Source organism: Manis javanica, chromosome 2 (assembly GCF_040802235.1).
Source record: "Manis javanica isolate MJ-LG chromosome 2, MJ_LKY, whole genome shotgun sequence".
Taxonomy (NCBI): domain Eukaryota; kingdom Metazoa; phylum Chordata; class Mammalia; order Pholidota; family Manidae; genus Manis; species Manis javanica.
Genome location: NC_133157.1, coordinates 156,222,037 through 156,241,415, shown reverse-complemented (window position 1 = coordinate 156,241,415; position 19,379 = coordinate 156,222,037). Strand labels below are relative to the sequence as shown.

The 19,379-nt window shown below is 38.3% G+C and overlaps 1 protein-coding gene across 5 annotated transcripts in view; it reads right to left on the bottom strand.

Annotated features, from left to right (window-relative positions):
- PREX2 (phosphatidylinositol-3,4,5-trisphosphate dependent Rac exchange factor 2) overlaps positions 1-19,379 on the bottom strand; it is a 293,635-nt gene that overhangs the window by 202,049 nt on the left and 72,207 nt on the right. For all 5 annotated transcript variants that reach the window (XM_073229638.1, XM_036998086.2, XM_073229635.1 and 2 more), the window contains 2 exons: positions 14,396-14,497; positions 10,551-10,712 (listed from right to left, as the gene is read on the bottom strand). In XM_073229638.1, the coding sequence (XP_073085739.1) occupies positions 10,551-10,712; positions 14,396-14,497 (264 nt within the window). The remainder of the gene's footprint in view (positions 1-10,550; positions 10,713-14,395; positions 14,498-19,379) is intronic.

Sequence of the window (19,379 nt, the reverse complement as noted above, 5' to 3'; positions counted from 1 at the left end):
GTCCAAGCTCCAAAGAGCTCATGGCTCCTAATGTGTAAAAATACAAAGTGGATACATTATTTTTGATGATAAAAATAACTGACTGCACACTGAATGCTCTCACAAGTATGTCCAACAATCTCCCTTTATAAATTCACCTATTTGGAAAGCCACATCATTATCCAAAAGAGTTCTACTTGTCTCAAGATTGGAACAAGTCAAAAACTCACAACCAAACAAAATCTGAGAAAAGGGCATGAGGACCTTGGCCCACAGCTGCTGGTTTTACCACTGATGCCTGCCCTGTCGCTGTTTTTCTGTCTTCCTGAGACCTGCCTGCATGTCAAGTGAATCGCTCTCCCCCACCAGGTTCTTGTTTGGTTCCTATCTTTTATCTTGTCAGTGCCTCAAAGGCACTTTTCCAATGACGTCATGCTCACCGATCATGCTCACTGACTGGAACTGCCTCCAGTCCTGCAGGATGAGTGAACTGAGCAGCAGAGCGGTGTGGCTGATGAGCCAAACATTCTCCAAGGCTAGGTGTTGGAGAGGCTGAGCACTGCCTGTCAGGAGCTGTACCTTTGATCTCTAACAAAAAAATCAATTTTGTAGCAGGAACCTCTCTCAGATGGTAGTATCAGACAAGTCAGAGGCGTGCCAGGGTTGCTAGAGGAGCAGGGAGGAGGGCCGTGGATGACACGGATTGATGGGATACTGGAGTTGTTCATTGACAAAACAAGAAAGAGGGAGGGAGGGACAGAGGCAGGGAGGATCTGAGTGAGCTAGAATTAGGGGAGTTTGTAAACAATGGTCTGTGAGACTCCACCTACCACCTCGACAAGACCATCCAGTCTATCTGTCTCCCTCCCCTCACTCTCTTACTTTCTCTTGTCTCTGCTTCTAGTACTAACAAAACTGCTGACTGATGCTCCTTTGATACTGTAGCTATGTTCATGCCCTCAAATGACCACTGTAGAAAGGGGATAACAGTACTTAATTTATACAGTCAGAGTGAGAATTAATAGGACAAAATAGGTAACACTCCCAGCACAATGCCTAGCACACAGAATGAACTCAATAAAGGCTAGTACAATTTTTACAATTAGTTTTGAAGGTGATCTGATTCTGTAGTGTGACTTCACTTATTTCTCATCTCTGCTGTGGGCTCATGCTATGCTGATTTTTATGGTTTAACTCTTTGAAGTTTATGATTTAACTCTTGTCTTACTCTCAAGGTATTGATAACAGACAGATCTTTCTGTCTCAGGGAACACTGACTCTTGCCCTGACTTTTAGGGTCTTTCAGCCTGTTTTTATGTGTAGTGATAGTACTACTTTAATAAAATTAAGTTCATTTCCTCATAAGATAGTCTATTTTTTTATTTTGGCACTCTAATTATTAGAAAGATTTTTCTTACTATAGAGTTAAAATTGAACCCCCTTTCTACTTACCAACTGTACTTCCTGGAAGTGGGAAGACACCCTCTTCATCCTAATAGGCCCACCAATATCTGAACATAACTTGACTGATTCCCCTTCTGCTTTCCAGGCTACATATCTCATCACCTTTGACTACTCAACATATGGTTCGATTCCAGAAATCTGGAAGATTCTAGTAGATCTCCTCTGGACTACTAGTTTGTCATGGTGTCCCTTAATATGTAACAGCTCCAGAAGTCAACATAACCATCGGATGTGAGTTGGCAAATGAAGAATATAGTAGTGCTATTATATCTCCAGTTCCCTACAATACGTATATATTCATTTACCAGAAGATAATATTAATATATTTATGTCAACCCCATCCTACAACTTACTCCAAGTGTCCTTGTAAGTCAACAAAGTGCCTAGATCTTTTTTCCTCTATCCTATACTTATAAGTCAACAAAGTGCCTAGATCTTTTTTCCTCTATCCTATACTTAAAGTTTGACTTTTTGAATCATTTAATCCAACCTGATGCCACAGCAAACACTCAAAACCTTTTGTATTATTTTAAGATATATTATTTTAAGATAGTACCATAGGTTCCCATTAGCTTTTAGCTCATGATCAAGAATCAGAATAAGATTAGTTGATCTCTTTGAGGTTGACTACTTTTCATAAGCAACCCAAAGTGTCTGTTTAGTTTACCTATTAATGAAATTTTAATGGGCAATGACATCAAGCCCAACCATCCAGTTTTTAGAATTCATGGTTATGCATCCAAGTATACCTCACACTACAAACATAACATCACTCAGATTATATTTACTAAATTCTACTGAGACATTTCTAACACTGAGGTGATGTGTCTTTAATACTTAACAGCAGGCATCAAGAATCAGTACAGTATCTAACTTTAACATCTTCTATCATAATCATCTCCTATCATCACATGAATTATCTTTAATAAATAATCAAATAATTCCCAGGGAACTGTTTACATATTTAAAGGAATCTGTCAAACGTACACATTTATCAAAAAAGTCATTCTAAAAGAATGGCTTACAGCATTTCTCTTCACCCATGTTTATATGTTTAGATGATAAAGAGTATCTACTTGTCTTTAATTTGCCATGATTTAATCTATGCAGTAGCTCCATGACCATGGCAGCTGGAAATCATTGTTTTTGAGTCACAGATGTATATGATTCTATAAATGTTGTGGCAAATGTGGTCAAGTGTTGATACAGTCTTCTGTGTAGTTATGATACACCTTTCACTTCAAATCCATCCCACCTACAAGTAGACGCGTACTGTCTGTTTTTAGATAAGGTTGTGGCATATTTCTCCCTCACTTACATGACACATGACAAATCTACCTTTCTCTGTATTAAGAAGAAGGGAAAAACTCATGTGTTTATCTCTGGTAAATGAAGTTTGTGATATTTTGAGAATTGCCTGCAATTTTTTTTTTTTTTTCATTTACCAAGCAATGCCAGGAGAGTTGCTAAGGTTAGGGGTAAAGAAGCTTAGCTACAAAATTCACAGGGGAAATTGAAATAAAACATGGCTACAAGCATCAGATTGCTAGATAAGGGTCAGGAGCACTGAAATCTATCAAAATGAGAATGTCAGATAGGTAAGCTAGAAAATCACAAAGGTGGAAGCGATGAAACAAGCCACCAGGCAGATAAGTCACCAGAAGAGAGTGAAAGCCTCTAGGGCGATGGTTCTCAAAGTTACAGATTGCAAGACACACCTGTTGGGCCTGTTACAGCTTGCAGGTTCCCGGACACTACCCTCAGAGGTTGGCACTGGGTAAGTCTTGGGAAGGTCCCAGACCATTCCAGCAAATGTTGACTTGTGTCCTGTCAATACTATAAGCAACACAGCTTTTGAGCACCTGAGTCCAGATGCTAAAAGGGCACAGGACAGCAACTTGCTGACCTGCAGACAGAGGTGAGCACAGGCCTCTGCCTCTGTCCTGGATGCTTCCCAAAGTCCAGGCAGATTCATCCTGTTTGAGTTCACATTTTCACCCATGGAATATTTCATCAGCACTGAATATTCTCTTTAGTCTGCATGACGTTACATGACCTGGTTAGTATTTTACCTTCATTTTGAAAATCCATGCTAATTTTTAAAATCTAGATGTCTATTCTTTGGCAAATACATATTTAGTCACTGAACAACCATGTACAATAAACACTTTGACCTAAGTGAAAGTCAGATTTTTAACATTTCTGCAATATGCCAGGCACAGTGTTAAACATTTGCTCCTGATATAAATCTCTAGCCAGTTGGCCTCTCTATTCCTAAAGTTTTAGGGGAAAAAAATGTATTTAATTAAGTCAGCTTTGTATACTCTTTCATGAGTCACCATGTAGATGTCAAAGGCAGCAGATTATTGGATTATGAAAAAACTGTGACTGAAAAAAAATACTACCCAAGAAAATAAGCTAATTTAACAGTGTGGTGATACATCAAAGTCATAAACCAATATTTGAGAGAGAAGGTGTGAATGAATTATTTTTAAAAAATAAAAAGCTCTTATTAATTTTAAACTACCGTAAAGCCATTATGCATAATGTAACATGTATATGTACATACTTAATGAAGATACTCTTAAATAATGTTTTTACCCATATGATTCAGATTTCTGCTGTCTTTTAGCAATTCCTTTAAAAATTATCAAAATAAGGTTTTTATCATCTCGATGATTTATGTTCTTTAATGTGCACTTTCCTTTAGGAAGCTACATTTATCATGTAAAATTAAGAGATTGTTTCTTGGGACAAATTACATATACAGAATTTAAGCACAGCAAAACCCTGGCTAGGCAATTATATAGACAGTACTAATCCTGACTGCTTTTATTAGACCAAGGAAAGAAGGTTGACTGTTAGTCCCAGTTAAGAAGAAATCATCCACAAATAACTGTAACCAGGGTGGCAATTTACTCACCCAGGTCCCCCTTATTCTAAAAGCCTCTCTCTTCCACCCCAACCTGTGGAAACCTATCTTACTCTTCGTCCATCACTCCTACACCATCAGTGCAAAGGGTACAATACACTGAGGGATGCCCACCTATACATGCTCCTTAGAAAAAAGAAATAAAACCTGTACAATAGAAATACCTTCACAAAGTCTGAATTTCAGACAACTGCAGGGTGTTCAATTCTAACAAAAAGAAGTAAAAAATCTCACATGGTACATTTGTGAGCCATAAGTTAGAACAGAATTCTAAAAAGGATTAGAGAAGATTAAAGCAGCAAATAATGAAACAAATATTGAACTCTCAACAGAACCAAGTCAGAATCACCATCATTAATTAAAAGAGCCAAAAGTACCAAAAATAGCGAGAAGCCACTGACAATAAATATATAATTACAGTGTAATTATATTTGCATTTAATTAACATTCAATCTACTACATACCAGGCACGGTCCTAGATGCTGGAGACTCAGAGGTCGAGATATGACCCCAGCTTCCAAGAAACACAAATCCCAGTGGAAGAAACAGATATGTGAACACAGAATTAAATGCATTGCAATCACTGCAATAATAGAACGTTTAAAGAATGAAAGCTGGCATGAATTAACAGCAATGAATAACAGGAATGGTGTGTGTGTTTATGATTACGTATGCTTATAATTAATTACACAGCTCATTCCATGCTGTGGTTTCAGCTTTTAATCATTCTCCAGTAATCTTCTTTACATTTATGAAGTGCACCATATAAATATCACCTTCCAATACAGTGAAGAAATCAGTCTGAATGAATGGAACACACAATGACTTCAGTCATCAAGACCAGGACCCAAAGGCAGCCCCTGTTGGCAGTTCTCATCACCATCAGCTACTCTTCTTGCTGTGTGAACCTCATGTTACAAGATCCAGGAAGAAAATCATAACAATTCAGAATTTAATTTGTTACAAAATTGAATAATTTTTGAATCTATAATTTAAGGTATATAATCAGTAATTATACAGTAAGCATACATGAAAAACTATTAAATTTCAAAGCATCATTACAGAATTTAATGTGGAAGTATGAAGAATTTCATATGTGGACACTTTTTAGGTGCCAAAGTATGCTTCCAGAAAATGACAATAGCCAGAAAAGAAAATCAAAAGCTTGTGTATTTGTTTTATGGGTTCTTTTCTAATTTCTAGTGCTTTTTCAAATATTAAAACTATGATTTATGAACAACTGTGTTGATAGAACAAATACCCTCCTCTCAACAAAACCAGTAAAACTAATGTTGTTAAACCGTACCTGGACTCTTTGAAAGGGAAAATCTTTTCATGTTAACAGGTTATCTTAATATAAATTTTAAAAGGGTACATTACTGATCCTTTGCAGCCATGAGGTAGCAAAAATCACTGCAATATGAAACTATTCACTGATTATCTGACCCCAGAATCATTAGGGTCCGCCTCATTCACTTGTCAACTAAACCTTGAATGTCAATATCAGAAAGATACAAACTGACTGCAGAGAGAAACATAATGTTGGAAAAGATGAAAGATCACATGAGGCCTTGAAACTTCCCCACTCATACAATGCACTGACAGCCGGAGATCTAGAGATCTAGCAGAGCTAGTTAGTTAGACCCATTCACTGCAGAAGAAAAGAAAATTGACAAGAATGACAGCTAAATGGGTGTTTCATAAGAGAACAGTTTCAATATCAAAGGAGTCTCTTGAGAAAATTAATGAGGCATTTGAATATTCTTTCAAAAACATCTTTTTGAAATACTATAAAAGTCCAACGTGAAAGGAAGAGTACCCCACTGTTCCATCTTACAATGGTATCATAAAGTGTATGCCTGCCAAAAAAACTCAGCATGATTCACTTCCTGTGATTCAAATTAAATTATAACCTAAATTCTGGTATATGTCAAGTAAAACAAACTAAACATGTTTTCATCTTACCAAGATAAAATCCCAATCAAACATTCCCCCACTCCCAGTTATTATGAAATTTTGGTCCCTTTTTAAATCGATTGGGTTTCCATGGTCTTTTTCCCAAACCACATATCCTTAAATAACAACAGCCATCTATAAATCAATTCTACCTCAAGGTAGTAGACAGATTTGTATCTAGCAAGTCACCTTATAGAGAAGACAAAAAGAAACAGGCCTCATCACAACCTTTGGATGAGAACCTTACACTCATGAAATAACAAGAGAACATGACTTGAAATCAATACACTGTCAGCCACATACTTAATCAAATGTAAGCAGCAGATTCCAAAATCAACAAGGGGTGATTTTTAAAATGGTCTTGTACCATTGCATTTATCCATATAAAAAAAGGTAATCAAGAGATGTCAAATTTCTATTCTAATTTTTTTACTTTCTAAAACACAACAATTATCTTGAATCTTTTTTCCAACACCTTCATATATTAATAATTCTCCCTCTTATATTTTAATGTGATTATTTTTTTTCCAGATTTGAGAGATCAATTCTAAACAGGACTGTCAAGGACAAATATAAAGCTGAACTATTAAATGACCTACTGTTTATTAATACTCCTAAGTCACTGCAATTCAGTATGACTCCAAAGCTTATAGTTATCATTATCATACTATCAAGCAAACAAAAAGCAGACTAAGACTGAGAATGAGAATGGTCCTCTTGTACAAAATGAATCAGTGAGTCTGATTAAAGTTAATAAACATCCTTTCAAAGCCTATTAATCAATGCCCTACAACTACCTTCAGCAGAATATCTTGTGGAATATTTTGAATGTAAGGTAAGATATATTACTGAAATACAACAAATTATACTAACAAATGGCAGAATCTCAAATATGAACAATTAAACTATAGCTCTTCTTGGTGGCGGTCACAATGTAAACACTGACAAAAATCTAGTTACTACAATCAACTTACTCCTAAAAGGCAAGCAGAAAACCAAGTTAATCTAAAGAATTAGCTAAATTCTTATCTGAGTGAGTACAATATTACATGGTGAATAAGGAATATGAGCTTTAGAATCTGTCTGCCCATTTTCAAATTAAACTCTGCCATCTGTGAGTTGTAAGAATTTGGGTAAATTATATAGCCCTCATTTTTAAAATTCTGTGTAATGGGGATTATAAGACTTCAACAAACTTTCACAAGACTCACCAATTTTGCTCACAACGGTGGATTAGCATTTCCCTGCAAGGAAATTAGATGCTTGGCAATCAAGGGCTTCTGCCCTTCCCTAAGCAAATTTACCCCAAGCAAGATCAGTAGAATCTTGGATTGTCATCTTCAGTCTTGAATGGAGCAATACAAGGATGGGAGAAAATCATTAGAGCCTATCCAGGTTAGCTAAGGCATTGATGACACTACCAAACAGCTTTCAGCTGCCTCGACAGACTTCCGAGTCGGACAGTACTATCTTCCCCTTGACTCTGTGAGCCGCCCAGTATCTCTCAAATTAGTTTTCTTTTAGTTTCTGCTGCTTGGAACCATATAATTTTAAGTAATATAATAATTTCCATAGATACATCATATATTAGACACATGAGGGGAATTTCTTGAGGATAAAAGCCAACCACTCTAACAAAGCTTGAAAACACAACCTCTCATTTGCATAGCATTTCACAATATTCAAAGCACTTTCACTTATTTCATTTGACCCTTGCTTTAGCACCAAAATAAGAGTTAAAGAGTCCATTCTAGAAACCTAATCTGCTCTAAAGCCATGCTTTGTTCACTATGTCATATGATTTGGGAACAATAAATACCAACTGTTTGTTCACCTAAATTTAACATTAAGAATATAATCATAATTCACAGCATAAAATACTAGATAGGCAACTTACCTGAGATATTTTACTATAAAAAGCCTTCATTTGCTTAATGGTGAAATAAGACTCTGGATAATTAGGGGATTTACTTGCAATAATCCACTTAGAGTGAAATTTATGGTGTATCAGACTCAAAGCCCACTGAAAAGAGTTATAGTTACTGCAGCAGGAGTGTCATCTGTAAGATATTCCGAAAGGTTCACAGGTCTTGGAAGGAGATAGACAGGATGCTGTTTCCCAGCATTAGCTCAAGGCTCCTAACCTCAAAAACTCTTTAAGGAACTCTGTGTTCTGTAACTGTCATGACATCTGACATCTGTCCTTGTCCCTGTCCTAATCCCAGGAAAGTCACTCTAAACATACACAAAGTTGTCTGTAAACTGAGCAATAGTCCATGTTAGCAATTTAAAGAAAGCACTTTCACCATTCTCACTTCCTCCCTAGAGGCCCTGTCTCAATTCATCCCATAGGACTGTGTCCCTCTGTTTTGTGCATCTTTAGAATCCTACCAGAGAGCAGTTTCTCCTCAACTTCCAGAAGAGACTCTAACAGCTCGCCCTGTCTCTCTAAGAGGGTGGACCACAATGGGGAATCAGGTTCTTCATCACAAGCTGACAACCAACTTGGCTGGGACATGTTCCAAGCTGATTCTCTCAAAGTCCCCAAACTCCCAAACTACTGTGTGGTTGGGTCTTATGCAGTCATTTCAAATACAGCTCAAGCAGAATCTGGGATGCCACCCTTTTTGGAACCTGCCATTCATACTGTCTCCCCTGAGCCCACTGCAACTGTAGTCATGTCTGATTTTCTTCAGCCAGTTTCTGTTGAACTGCGGGGCTGGTGAGGTTGAGTCATCCACTGCAGTGGACCACAGATGACATCGTATGGCTCACATACATCCTTTGAGTAACTGGCATGTACAGCACAAGAAATAGCTACACTTTTTACGGAATTTCTCATTTCTGCAGTAGACTGTTTTTAGGATAAGCACAAGGAGGAAACAAAATTATGACAGATTCCATTTCCCTAGAGTACCAAAAAGAGTCTGTGAAATTTCTGGTTTGATAAAAGGCCTGGCAGATGTGACTGACAAATCCTGCAATTTAAAGCAAGTTTGGTTGCTCCTCCAATGTTGGAATGACAAGAGAACAGCAAAAGCAAACTTCAGTCCATTTTTCTCATCCCAGCAGGACAACCGCTCCCCAAGAAAAGAATTCCCACCATGAATCAACTGTAAGACATACAACTATCTTAACTGATTGGAATAAGTAGCATTTGTGTTGCAATTGGAGGTCACCCTGGACAGCTGAAATGGAATAATGCAGATGAGGAAAAAACTAAATCAGATCCCAGTTAGCATTTGAAAAGGTTGATGGGCAAGAGTGGATAAATGGAATTCCATTAAGTCAGTGTTTTTTTTTTCAATGTTTCTTTGAAAATACTAGTGAATATGATTTTAAATCTAAATGGAAATCAACATATTAAAGATAAGAAACAAATTAATCATTATAAAGCCCTAAAGACAAAGCAACCCACTTGAAATTGATACAATATTTGATAGGAAACATTTTAAATCTTCCTTACACTTTAAAAAATGTATCTAAAATGCTGACTTTATAACAACAAAATATTATTCTAGTTGAGAGCTCATGCTCACCTAAATTAGGGAAATTTAAAGAAAAAATTTAGTTTAGTGCTAAACCCCATGAAATAACTGGAATTCAAAGTTAGAATCACTGAAAACTTAACTACAAAGTCTGAATATCACTCATTTGTTTTTTTTGTCCTTGTTAACAATCTTTCTTTAATGAATCATGGAACCATAAAATTTTTCATCTTGGACAGACCTTAAAAATCACATCATATCCAGTTCTTTCATTTTAAAATGAAGAAATTCAAAGTTAGAAAGATTAAGTGGGCTTAAAATGAAATTCATCATCAAATACCTAATTTAAAGTCTGAAAATAATATCACAGCACATGCACAAAGCCTTATTTTACTCTCTCCAGGATTCAGGTTATGTATTTATTAACCAAAATGAAGATAGGAAAAAGGTTAATCCCGATACTCAAATACTTAAGTATCACAGTGCATAACCCATACCGTATCAATTAGCTCTATCGCAAAGCTTTCAGGTTGAGGTTAAGTCAACTACCTGCCACTTTAAAACGACCACATCGAAAAATAATAATCACAACACATTTAAGACATGGTTTTAGCCCTCCAGCATTGTCTTGGAAGACGATCATTTATGATTCCATCCAATGACAATAATTCTACACCTTGCCTAAGACATAAAACCACTTTAAGCTAGATTGTTGAGGAGAGTGAATGTACCTCCCAGCCTTCAATGTGAGACTGCCATTCCTCTAAAACTTCCAACTTCTCCATCTGTCTCTTGGCCTCGTTTATATTGGAACAGACGGCTTTCATGGCTTGGAGGGCTTCCATCACTGCTGCATAGTCACTGTGTTTCCTTGGAGTCCGCTTCAGCAGCTCCTGTTTATACACAAAAAAATACAAACCGCCCTTTGATCTCCAGCTTTCTGGGACAGCAGGTTCAGACTGACCAGGAAATGAAAACTGCAAAGACCGTGAGAGCCCTTCCAGAAGTGACATCACAAACCCCACCATGATTAAGATAAAAAACAGAAGGTTGAATCAATGAATATGCGTTACCCAGAAACACATTTTGCACTCATTTAAATTTTTCCCTCAAAATTATTGTTTTTAAACCAAGTAAGATTTCTTTTTCATTGTCAAGTATTTCACCTGTAGCACTTAGTTTTTTATGTTTGATTTTTGCTCCATCCAAAGTATCATTATGTGTTCATTTCATTTTCCTACAGTCTTTAACATAATGATAAACCTTTAAAAGAATATGTCCATAATTTCAAAAATAATTTAATTGCCTTATTTTCTAATATAAGAAACCATAAAAATGTCAGAAAGCAGAATTTTTAATTATAGCTTATACTCTAGCTACATAATTCATAAATTCCACAATACTCCATCGTTAAAAAAGCAATTTATGCTATTTTCACCAATAATTCAGGTTAATTCTCTGCAATGAATTAATTGCCACATGCCCTTCAATTGCTTCTTTTTCTTATTTGGGTTTTTTATTCTTGGTTTTTTAATTACGTCTTCCTTTTTTCCATTCAGGATATCAGAACTAGAGTAATCCTTAATCTTTTAATATATTAAGAGACCTTGTTTGCTGTTTAGAAGCACAAAATTAAACATCTTCACCCACTGTCTAGACAGTTGTGACCACATTGCTTTTTGGTTAGTCATTTGTTTCTTTACTACAGTTGCCATCATCATGTAACTAACACAATTACAGAAATCCTGAGGCAAGACTTTAAAAGAATTTTCTTAATTCTTAATATACAGTGGGAAAATATGCAGTTGTTATGCTCTCTTGAGATGTTATTACTGAGAATTCTGCCATAAACTTTGACCTTGCATTCAATATATTCACACTCCATTCTACAGAGCTAGCACCAAAGAAGCACATTACATCACTCCCAAGGCAAAGTTTAAGAAGTTACTCTAGATCACAAATCCAGAAAAGGGATATGCAGTCTCCTCCCAAAATCCCGAAGTGTAGAAATATTTGTAAATTATGTGAAGTAGTCAACTCAGTCTGCATGGAATTGTGCCCAGTGGATATCTGTAGAGTTGAGACATGAATTTAGATACTGTGAAACAGCAAGGGAAATGAGTAGCAATAATCTTTTTTCAGTTATTTGGTGTGAACCCTTTGCCAATTGACCAACCCAATAATTCTAAGTTCCACAAATAAGACCAACATATCTTTTCGTTAACACATAGCCCAATCCCCTGTGGTTCTTCTCTGTATAAATAAAACCACCCAAAGCCAAAGAGAATATCAGCACAATTTTCCAGCTTATGGTACAACAAAGAAAACGTATCTGCTTACCAGGTAAATCATTTTTTTATGTTACTTTCTAAAAACAATCCTCCAAAAAACAGAAAGATGTCATCTCTTCTGTGCTTGAAGGGGTTCTGAATTTACCTCTTTCTTTCTAACCAAAACCGTGTCCGTGATCTTGTCTTTTGAGAGGTCAACTCAAACACCTGAGGTCACTGCTATCCGAAATGAGTGACTTAGAACAACCACTTGGCATGATGTATTTCTCTTCATATCACTATCCCTTCTGACACTTGAAAGAAACAAATCCCTGGGAACCTAAATTCAGGAGCAGCAGGAATAGCTGTGCTGGTGGGCGCACATATAAATCTGAGGCCTGGGGGGCCTCTCAGGAACATGGGAGTAATATCTGCACCAATCCTGTCCACCCTCTGAAGACTAAGCCTAAGCTCTGAGCCCTGGAGATCCCTGTGTTAGCTTCTCTCTATGGCTTAACCAACCAACATTCACTTGTTTTTCCTGAGGAGAAATACATGTCATGAAATTTTACAAGAAGCCCAATTTATGCATCTGACAAAAGTTATAGCAAAAAAAATGTATTCTGAGTTCAAACTCATAACATTAATTTCTCAGAAATTAAATCACTAAGAATAACCAGTTAAAAAATAGAAATACCATATGACTTAGTAGCTTCTAGGAATTTACCTGAAGAAAACAAACTCCCTGATTTGAAAAGATACATGCACCTTTGTGTATATTGCCACAATAGCCAAGATTGGAAGTAATCAAAGTGTCCATCAATACATGAATGGATAAAGAAGATGTGGTAAAATACACAATGGAATACTACTCAGTCATTGAAAGAAAGAAATTCTACCATTTGTGACAACACGGATGGATCTAGAGGGTATTATGCTCAGTGAAATAAGTCAGATACAGAGAGACAAATACCCTATGATTTCATATGTGGAATCTAAAAACAAAACCAAACAAAATGAAGAAAACATCAATAGACTCATGGACTCCAAGAAGTGACTGGTGGTTACCACAGCGGGGAAGGGGGTTGGAAAGGTAAAATAGGTGAAGAGGATCAAGAGACACAAAATATCAATCATAATATAAATAAGCCATGGGGATAAAAGTACAGCATAGACACAGTTAATAGTTCTCTATCATCTTTTTATGTGGACAGATAGTAACTACACTAGTTTAGTGTGGATTTAAGAATGCAGATAACTGCTTAATCACTATGTTGTATACTTGAAACCAATATGATATTGTGTATCAATTCTATTTCAATAAAAAAAGTACCACTTAATAAGTACGTGGCACTTGCTTTTTTTAATTTAGATACCAGGTAGTAATTAATGTAATAAACCAGAATCAATATATATGAGTAATAATGGATAACATTTATGGAGTACATATGACATTAAGTGATTTGTATAAATCCTTTACATACATGTATAAGTATACACATGTAGATATATGCATATATACACATTCTGGCAGGTATATGCTATAATATCACTATCACCATCATCATCATTGTTTCATAAATGAAAACTCAAGGCTTAGTTTAGGCTACATGCTTTATTATAGTTTCAAAAAACATTGTTTCCAGAATCGCTATTCTAATCTACTCAGAGACCCTTGAAGTACAAGCAATAATTAGTAAACTACAATATCTTTCTCATAATAAAACTTTTGGTCATTGTACTGAGGCACTGGACCTATGACTATTAATGAAGCATTTCCTTTCTTCCAGAGGCAGTGTTTTCTTAGCACTATCATTTCACATCCTATCATTTATTGTCCCAAGTGACCCACAACATTCCTTGTAATAATAATATAAAAAAACAGGCTCTGAAACTGTAACTTTGACCTTTAACTTCATTTGAATCAAGAGGTCACCAATGTTAGGGGAAATAAAAAAAGAAACCAACAGTGGATTTACTTAAGATAAAGAACCTTGTAGATAAAGTGCTATATAATTTGGTCATAATGTACTTAATGGGATCTATCTTGAAACTACTGCATTTACACTAAATGAAATTCAAGAGTATTTTCTACAAAGAGAACTAAAAGTATCTTTTCTTAAAAGATTTGTTTCCTACTCCATGTATAAATTAGTGATCAAATAACCATTTTCTCTGCATTAACTATATAATCTGCCCTTCCTTTAGAATGTCAAATTATTTTAAAATAAAAAAATTTTTTAATATCATCAGCAAAATATGCAGGTACAAGGAAAATGCTACAATGAAGTAAACACACAAAATACCTTCAGAAGGAGAGGGTACTTGCATATTCTCTGGATTGGTGTTACTAAGTACCCTTCCAGGGGAACATCCGTGTGCTTCCGTCCTCCAAGCAGCATGCAGTTCTGGGGCAGATATAAAAATAATTGCATGTTTAAAACTTGAAGCTGTCGGATCACGGGAAGATGGCGGCGTGAGTAGTTCAGAGGAAATCTCCTCCTCAAAACACATATATTTATGAAAATACAATAAATACAACTATTCCTAAAAGAGACACCAGTGGATGCAGTACAACAGCCAGGATACATCTACATCTGCGAGAACTCAGCATCACATGAAGGGGGTAAGATACAAGCCATGGCCAGGTGGGACCCAAATGCTCCCCCACCCCAAAACCCAGCGGGGAAGAAAGGAGTCGGAACAGGGAGGGAGTGAAAGCCCAGGACTGCTAAACAACCAGCTCTAGAAACCCGCACCCGGAACGCAGACACAAGGTGCATGGGGTGCTGGATATTAGAGAAACAGAAAAGCAAAACCTGTGGGCAGGTCCCCGCAACCAGCGCCCAAGGCAAAAGAAAAGCGAGTGCTTTCTGCAAGTCTTAAAGGGACAGGAACCCCATAGTTGGATGAAGTTGTCCCGGCAGCTGGGAATACTGGGTAAACTTAGGCGCCCTCAACGGAGGCAGTGCAGCTCTGAAGCCCCTCACAGGACTAGGCAGCCTGCCAGTCGTTCCTCCAACTGGCACAGACCCCAACACACGGGCCCAGTAGCAGGAGAGTGGGAGCACACGCCAGGGGTGGAAGCGCTAGAAGGAACCAAGAGCAGATCCATGCGCCACAGGGATAGCCCACAGCGATGTGAACGAACAGCCTGGGTGCAGTTCATGGGCACCAGAGGCAGTGAAGCCAGAGCTCGGTAGAAGCCTGCGCAGAAAAGCCCCATGCACACCGGCAACGGAGCCAGAGGGAGCAGGTGCGCTCCCAGGAGCTGACCGGAATACCAGCCCAACACACAGCTGCCCAGGCCAGACCCAAAGGCCGCTGCTGTCACACAGCTGCCCAGCAGGGTCGCCGCTAGCACGGAGGAGCACACCTGGCATGCCTGCCACTCCCCGCACGGCTCCGCACTGCTCTGACGGACACCCCGCCCACAGCATCTTAGGAGATTAACCCGGTGGCTGCTCCAGGAGTGCAGGTAGCCATCACAGGCAGCAGAGAAGGGCAAGGCATCCAGCAAGCAGGAAAGGACTTTCTTTTCCCAGCTGACACACCCACAACCTGCCTACAGCCACTGCAATCACCATGAAAAGGCAAAAAAATCTGGTCCAGTCCAAAATAGTTACACCTGAGAAAGGATCTGCAGAGGCAGACCTAACCAGTCTCCCTGAAAAAGAATTCAAAATTGAAATCATAAACATGCTGACAGAGCTGCAGAGAAATATGCAAGAGCTAAGGGATGAAGTCCAGAGGGAGATTACAGATGTCTGGAGGGAGATCACAGATGTCTGAGATTACAGAAGGGAAACAAACTCTGGAAGGATTTATAAGCAGAATGGATATGATGCAAGAGGCCATTGATGGAATAGAAAACAGAGAACAGGAACATATAGAAGCTGATGCAGAGAGAGATAAAAGGATCCCCAGGAATGAAACAATATTAAGAGAACTGTGTAACCAATACAACAAATAAAAAGCAAATAATCCAATTAAAAACTGGGCAGAGGAGCTAAATAGACAGTTCTCTAAAGAAGAAATCCAGATGGCCAACAGGCACATGAAAAGATGCTCCACATCGCTAATCATCAGGGAAATGCAAATTAAAACCACAATGAGATATCACCTCACACCAGTAAGGATCGCCATCATCGAAAAGACAAACAACAACAAATGTTGGCGAGGTTGTGGAAAAAGGTGAACCCTCCTACACTGCTGGTGGGAATGTAAACTTGTTCAACCATTGTGGAAAGCAGTATGAAGGTTCCTCAGAATGCTCAAAATAGAAACACCATTTGACCCAGGAATGCCACTTCTAGGAATTTACCCTAAGAATGCAGCACTCCAGTCTGAAAAAGACAGATGCACCCCTATGTTTATCACTGCACTGTTTGCAATAACCAAGATATGGAAGCAACCTAAATGTCCATCAGTAGATGAATGGATAAAGAACATGTGGTACATATACACAATGGAATATTACGCAGTCATAAAAAAAACAGATCCTACCATTTACAACAACATGGATGGAGTTAGAGGGTATTATGCTCAGTGAAATAAGCCAGGCAGAGAAAGACAAGTACCAAATGATTTCACTCATATGTGGAGTATAAGAACAAAGAAATACTGAAGCAACAAAACAGCAGCAGAATCACAGAACCCAAGAATGGACTAACAGTTACCAAAAGGAAAGGGACTGGGGAGGACGGGTGGGAAGGGAGGGATAAGGGCGGGGGAAAAAAAGGTGGCATTACGATTAGCATGTATATTGTAGGGGGGGCACGGGAAGGGCTGTGCAACACAGAGAAACAAGCAGTGATTTTACAGTATCTTACTACGCTGATGGACAGTGACTGTGAAGGGGTATGTGGGGGGGACTTGGTGAAGGGGGGAGCCTAGTAAACATAATGTTCTTTCTGTAATTGTAGATAAATGATACCAAAATAAAATAAAAAATAAAAAAAAATAGAAAAAAAAATTGAAACTGTGAAACTTTCTTCTACCATAAAATTCTCTGCTGAAAACGTGAAAGCCTGTCTCCCTGTAGCTTCTTTCTCAGAGAAGAGCACATTCAGTCCCAAATAACGTGTACAGGAGAGACAGAAAAAGCCTTTGCCTTTCATATTAGCTACATAAACCAAAATGCTTTTTGAATCTTACCTTGAAAATTGGTTAACATATATTCTCCTGAGTATGAAGTCTGAAGAAAAAGATAGAAATAGAGATAGAACTGGAGGAACAGATGGATGGACAGATGGATACTAGATACATAGGTCAATCCTGTTTATGAAGGGCATTAGCACTATGTTGAAGAAGAGCAGGTCTAAAGACAATTGGGTTCTCCCCATGTGATGCAACTAGGACTGACTGCAGAATTCTCATTTTTCTCTTTATAAAACTGGCATGTTTAAACCAAGCAATCTCTAAGTCACTCTTAGCTGTAATACCTCATCAGCGACACTGGCCAGCCAGCCTCAGAGAAGGAGGTCAGATATGACACAAGAGGCAAGATGACTAGAAAAATCTCAAAATCTGTAGTCAGAGTGAGATGAAATAGAAGCAGCTTCCATTTACCAAAAAGTGATGGTCAAGACAAAATCAACTCTGATAAATAAAGCCTTTATCCACTTAAGCATTTTGTCTTTGCTTAAAGGGTATAAGCAGCAATGCAAAACAAAAATTAAACATTTGAAACTGGTGCCAAAGCCTATTTCCACAGTGCCTATCAGAGTGACTGGCATAGAGGAAGCACTTAATAAATATTTAATGAAGGGAGAAAAGGGCTCCTCAAACATTATACTGATAATTCAGCAACTTTTATACAAGCATTTAAAAAATACTGTCTCCCCCGTGTTCATTGAGAGAGGAGACCAGATGCTGAGCAGGAGGGGTTCCATGGGAAGACTGGCAGGAGCAGAACAACTGTCCTGATCAACTCAGTTGCAGCTCCAGGTTGTGTATCCACATCAGCAAGACCAATGCCATGGCTTTCACTTCACCCAGACACGTTAGAAGACAGATCAAATAACTTTGATTGAAGCATAGTCTTTCCGGGTTTCACCCCCTACAGAAATTGGGTTATCAAAATAGTCTTTCCAACTCTATACGGTATTGTCCCCAGAGGAATCCTATGAAATCCAGCCATCTACATCTCATTGTATTTCCAGTGATGTTTCAGTGTCCCCCTGTGAGTTAGCACCCCTTATAAATGTGCCCACAAGGAAACTCTTACTTGTTTGTCCATGATTACTGTGCTGATTACCAACTCCCTGCATAAAAGCAGAGGCTGGCTGCCACTTTAGCTCAGCTTATGAGAGCCTGCTCTTTCCTTACGTATATATAAAGAATGTTTTGAATGTTTTCTAAATAAGCTCCCAGAGATTTCAGGGACCAGAAAAACTTACTGAGGTGGCAGCATATCCCAGTACCCAAATAATATCATCACCCCAAATCTGTAAGCTCTCACATGTTTTCCAAAGGGGATTGGTATTATCCCCATTTTATGGATAAAGAAAATGACCCTAGAGATGTAATGAACTTCCTAAAGTCATCCAGATAATTAGTGGCCATGCATACCAGGGCAAAAACCCTAAAAGCCAGGTTCTTCCTACCAGACTTTGCTGTGAGATCATTTAAAAACCAGCAATCTTGACTTGGGGCTTTTTCACTGTGGCTTCACACAGTTCAGTTGACAAAGGAGACCAAGGAGAACAAGCAGCCACCTGGGCTGAGATAGAATGTATGCACTAAGGCAGCCGAGATACAACACTTCATAAAGAACCTTAAAACTGCAGTGGCATAGAAGCTTCTCCTGCCCATGGCAGATAGAAGAGATCAGGATATCCTCTTCCCAAAAAAACAACCATAATACAGGTCATAAATGGCAAAACAACAATTTCAGGGCTCTAAAATCAACTAAAGTCAAACAACAGAGTTGAGAAGCATTTATTAATGAACACCTGCTGAATTTCAGGGAAGAACAGTGAGAGACTGTGGCATACTAGCCTGGGCTTCTCCCACCCTCCCCTTGTCCCACCCCTACTGTGCTCCCCAGCTCATCCTGCAGTGGTGCTATCAATCAGGTGGTGCTCCCAGGTGGTGCCAGCACAATAGCACCAGGTGCCATCTGGCCTTGAAAACCTCTGCCAGAGGGGGCTGCAGAGGGCAAAAATCCCACACTCAGGTCTGTCACTAAAATTGGTGCACTCTATTAAAAAACTGTGGGGAATGCCCACAGTCTCCTAGCCTTCAACTGCAGTCCTGTTTGGGGCAAGGGCACACTGTACACAGGCA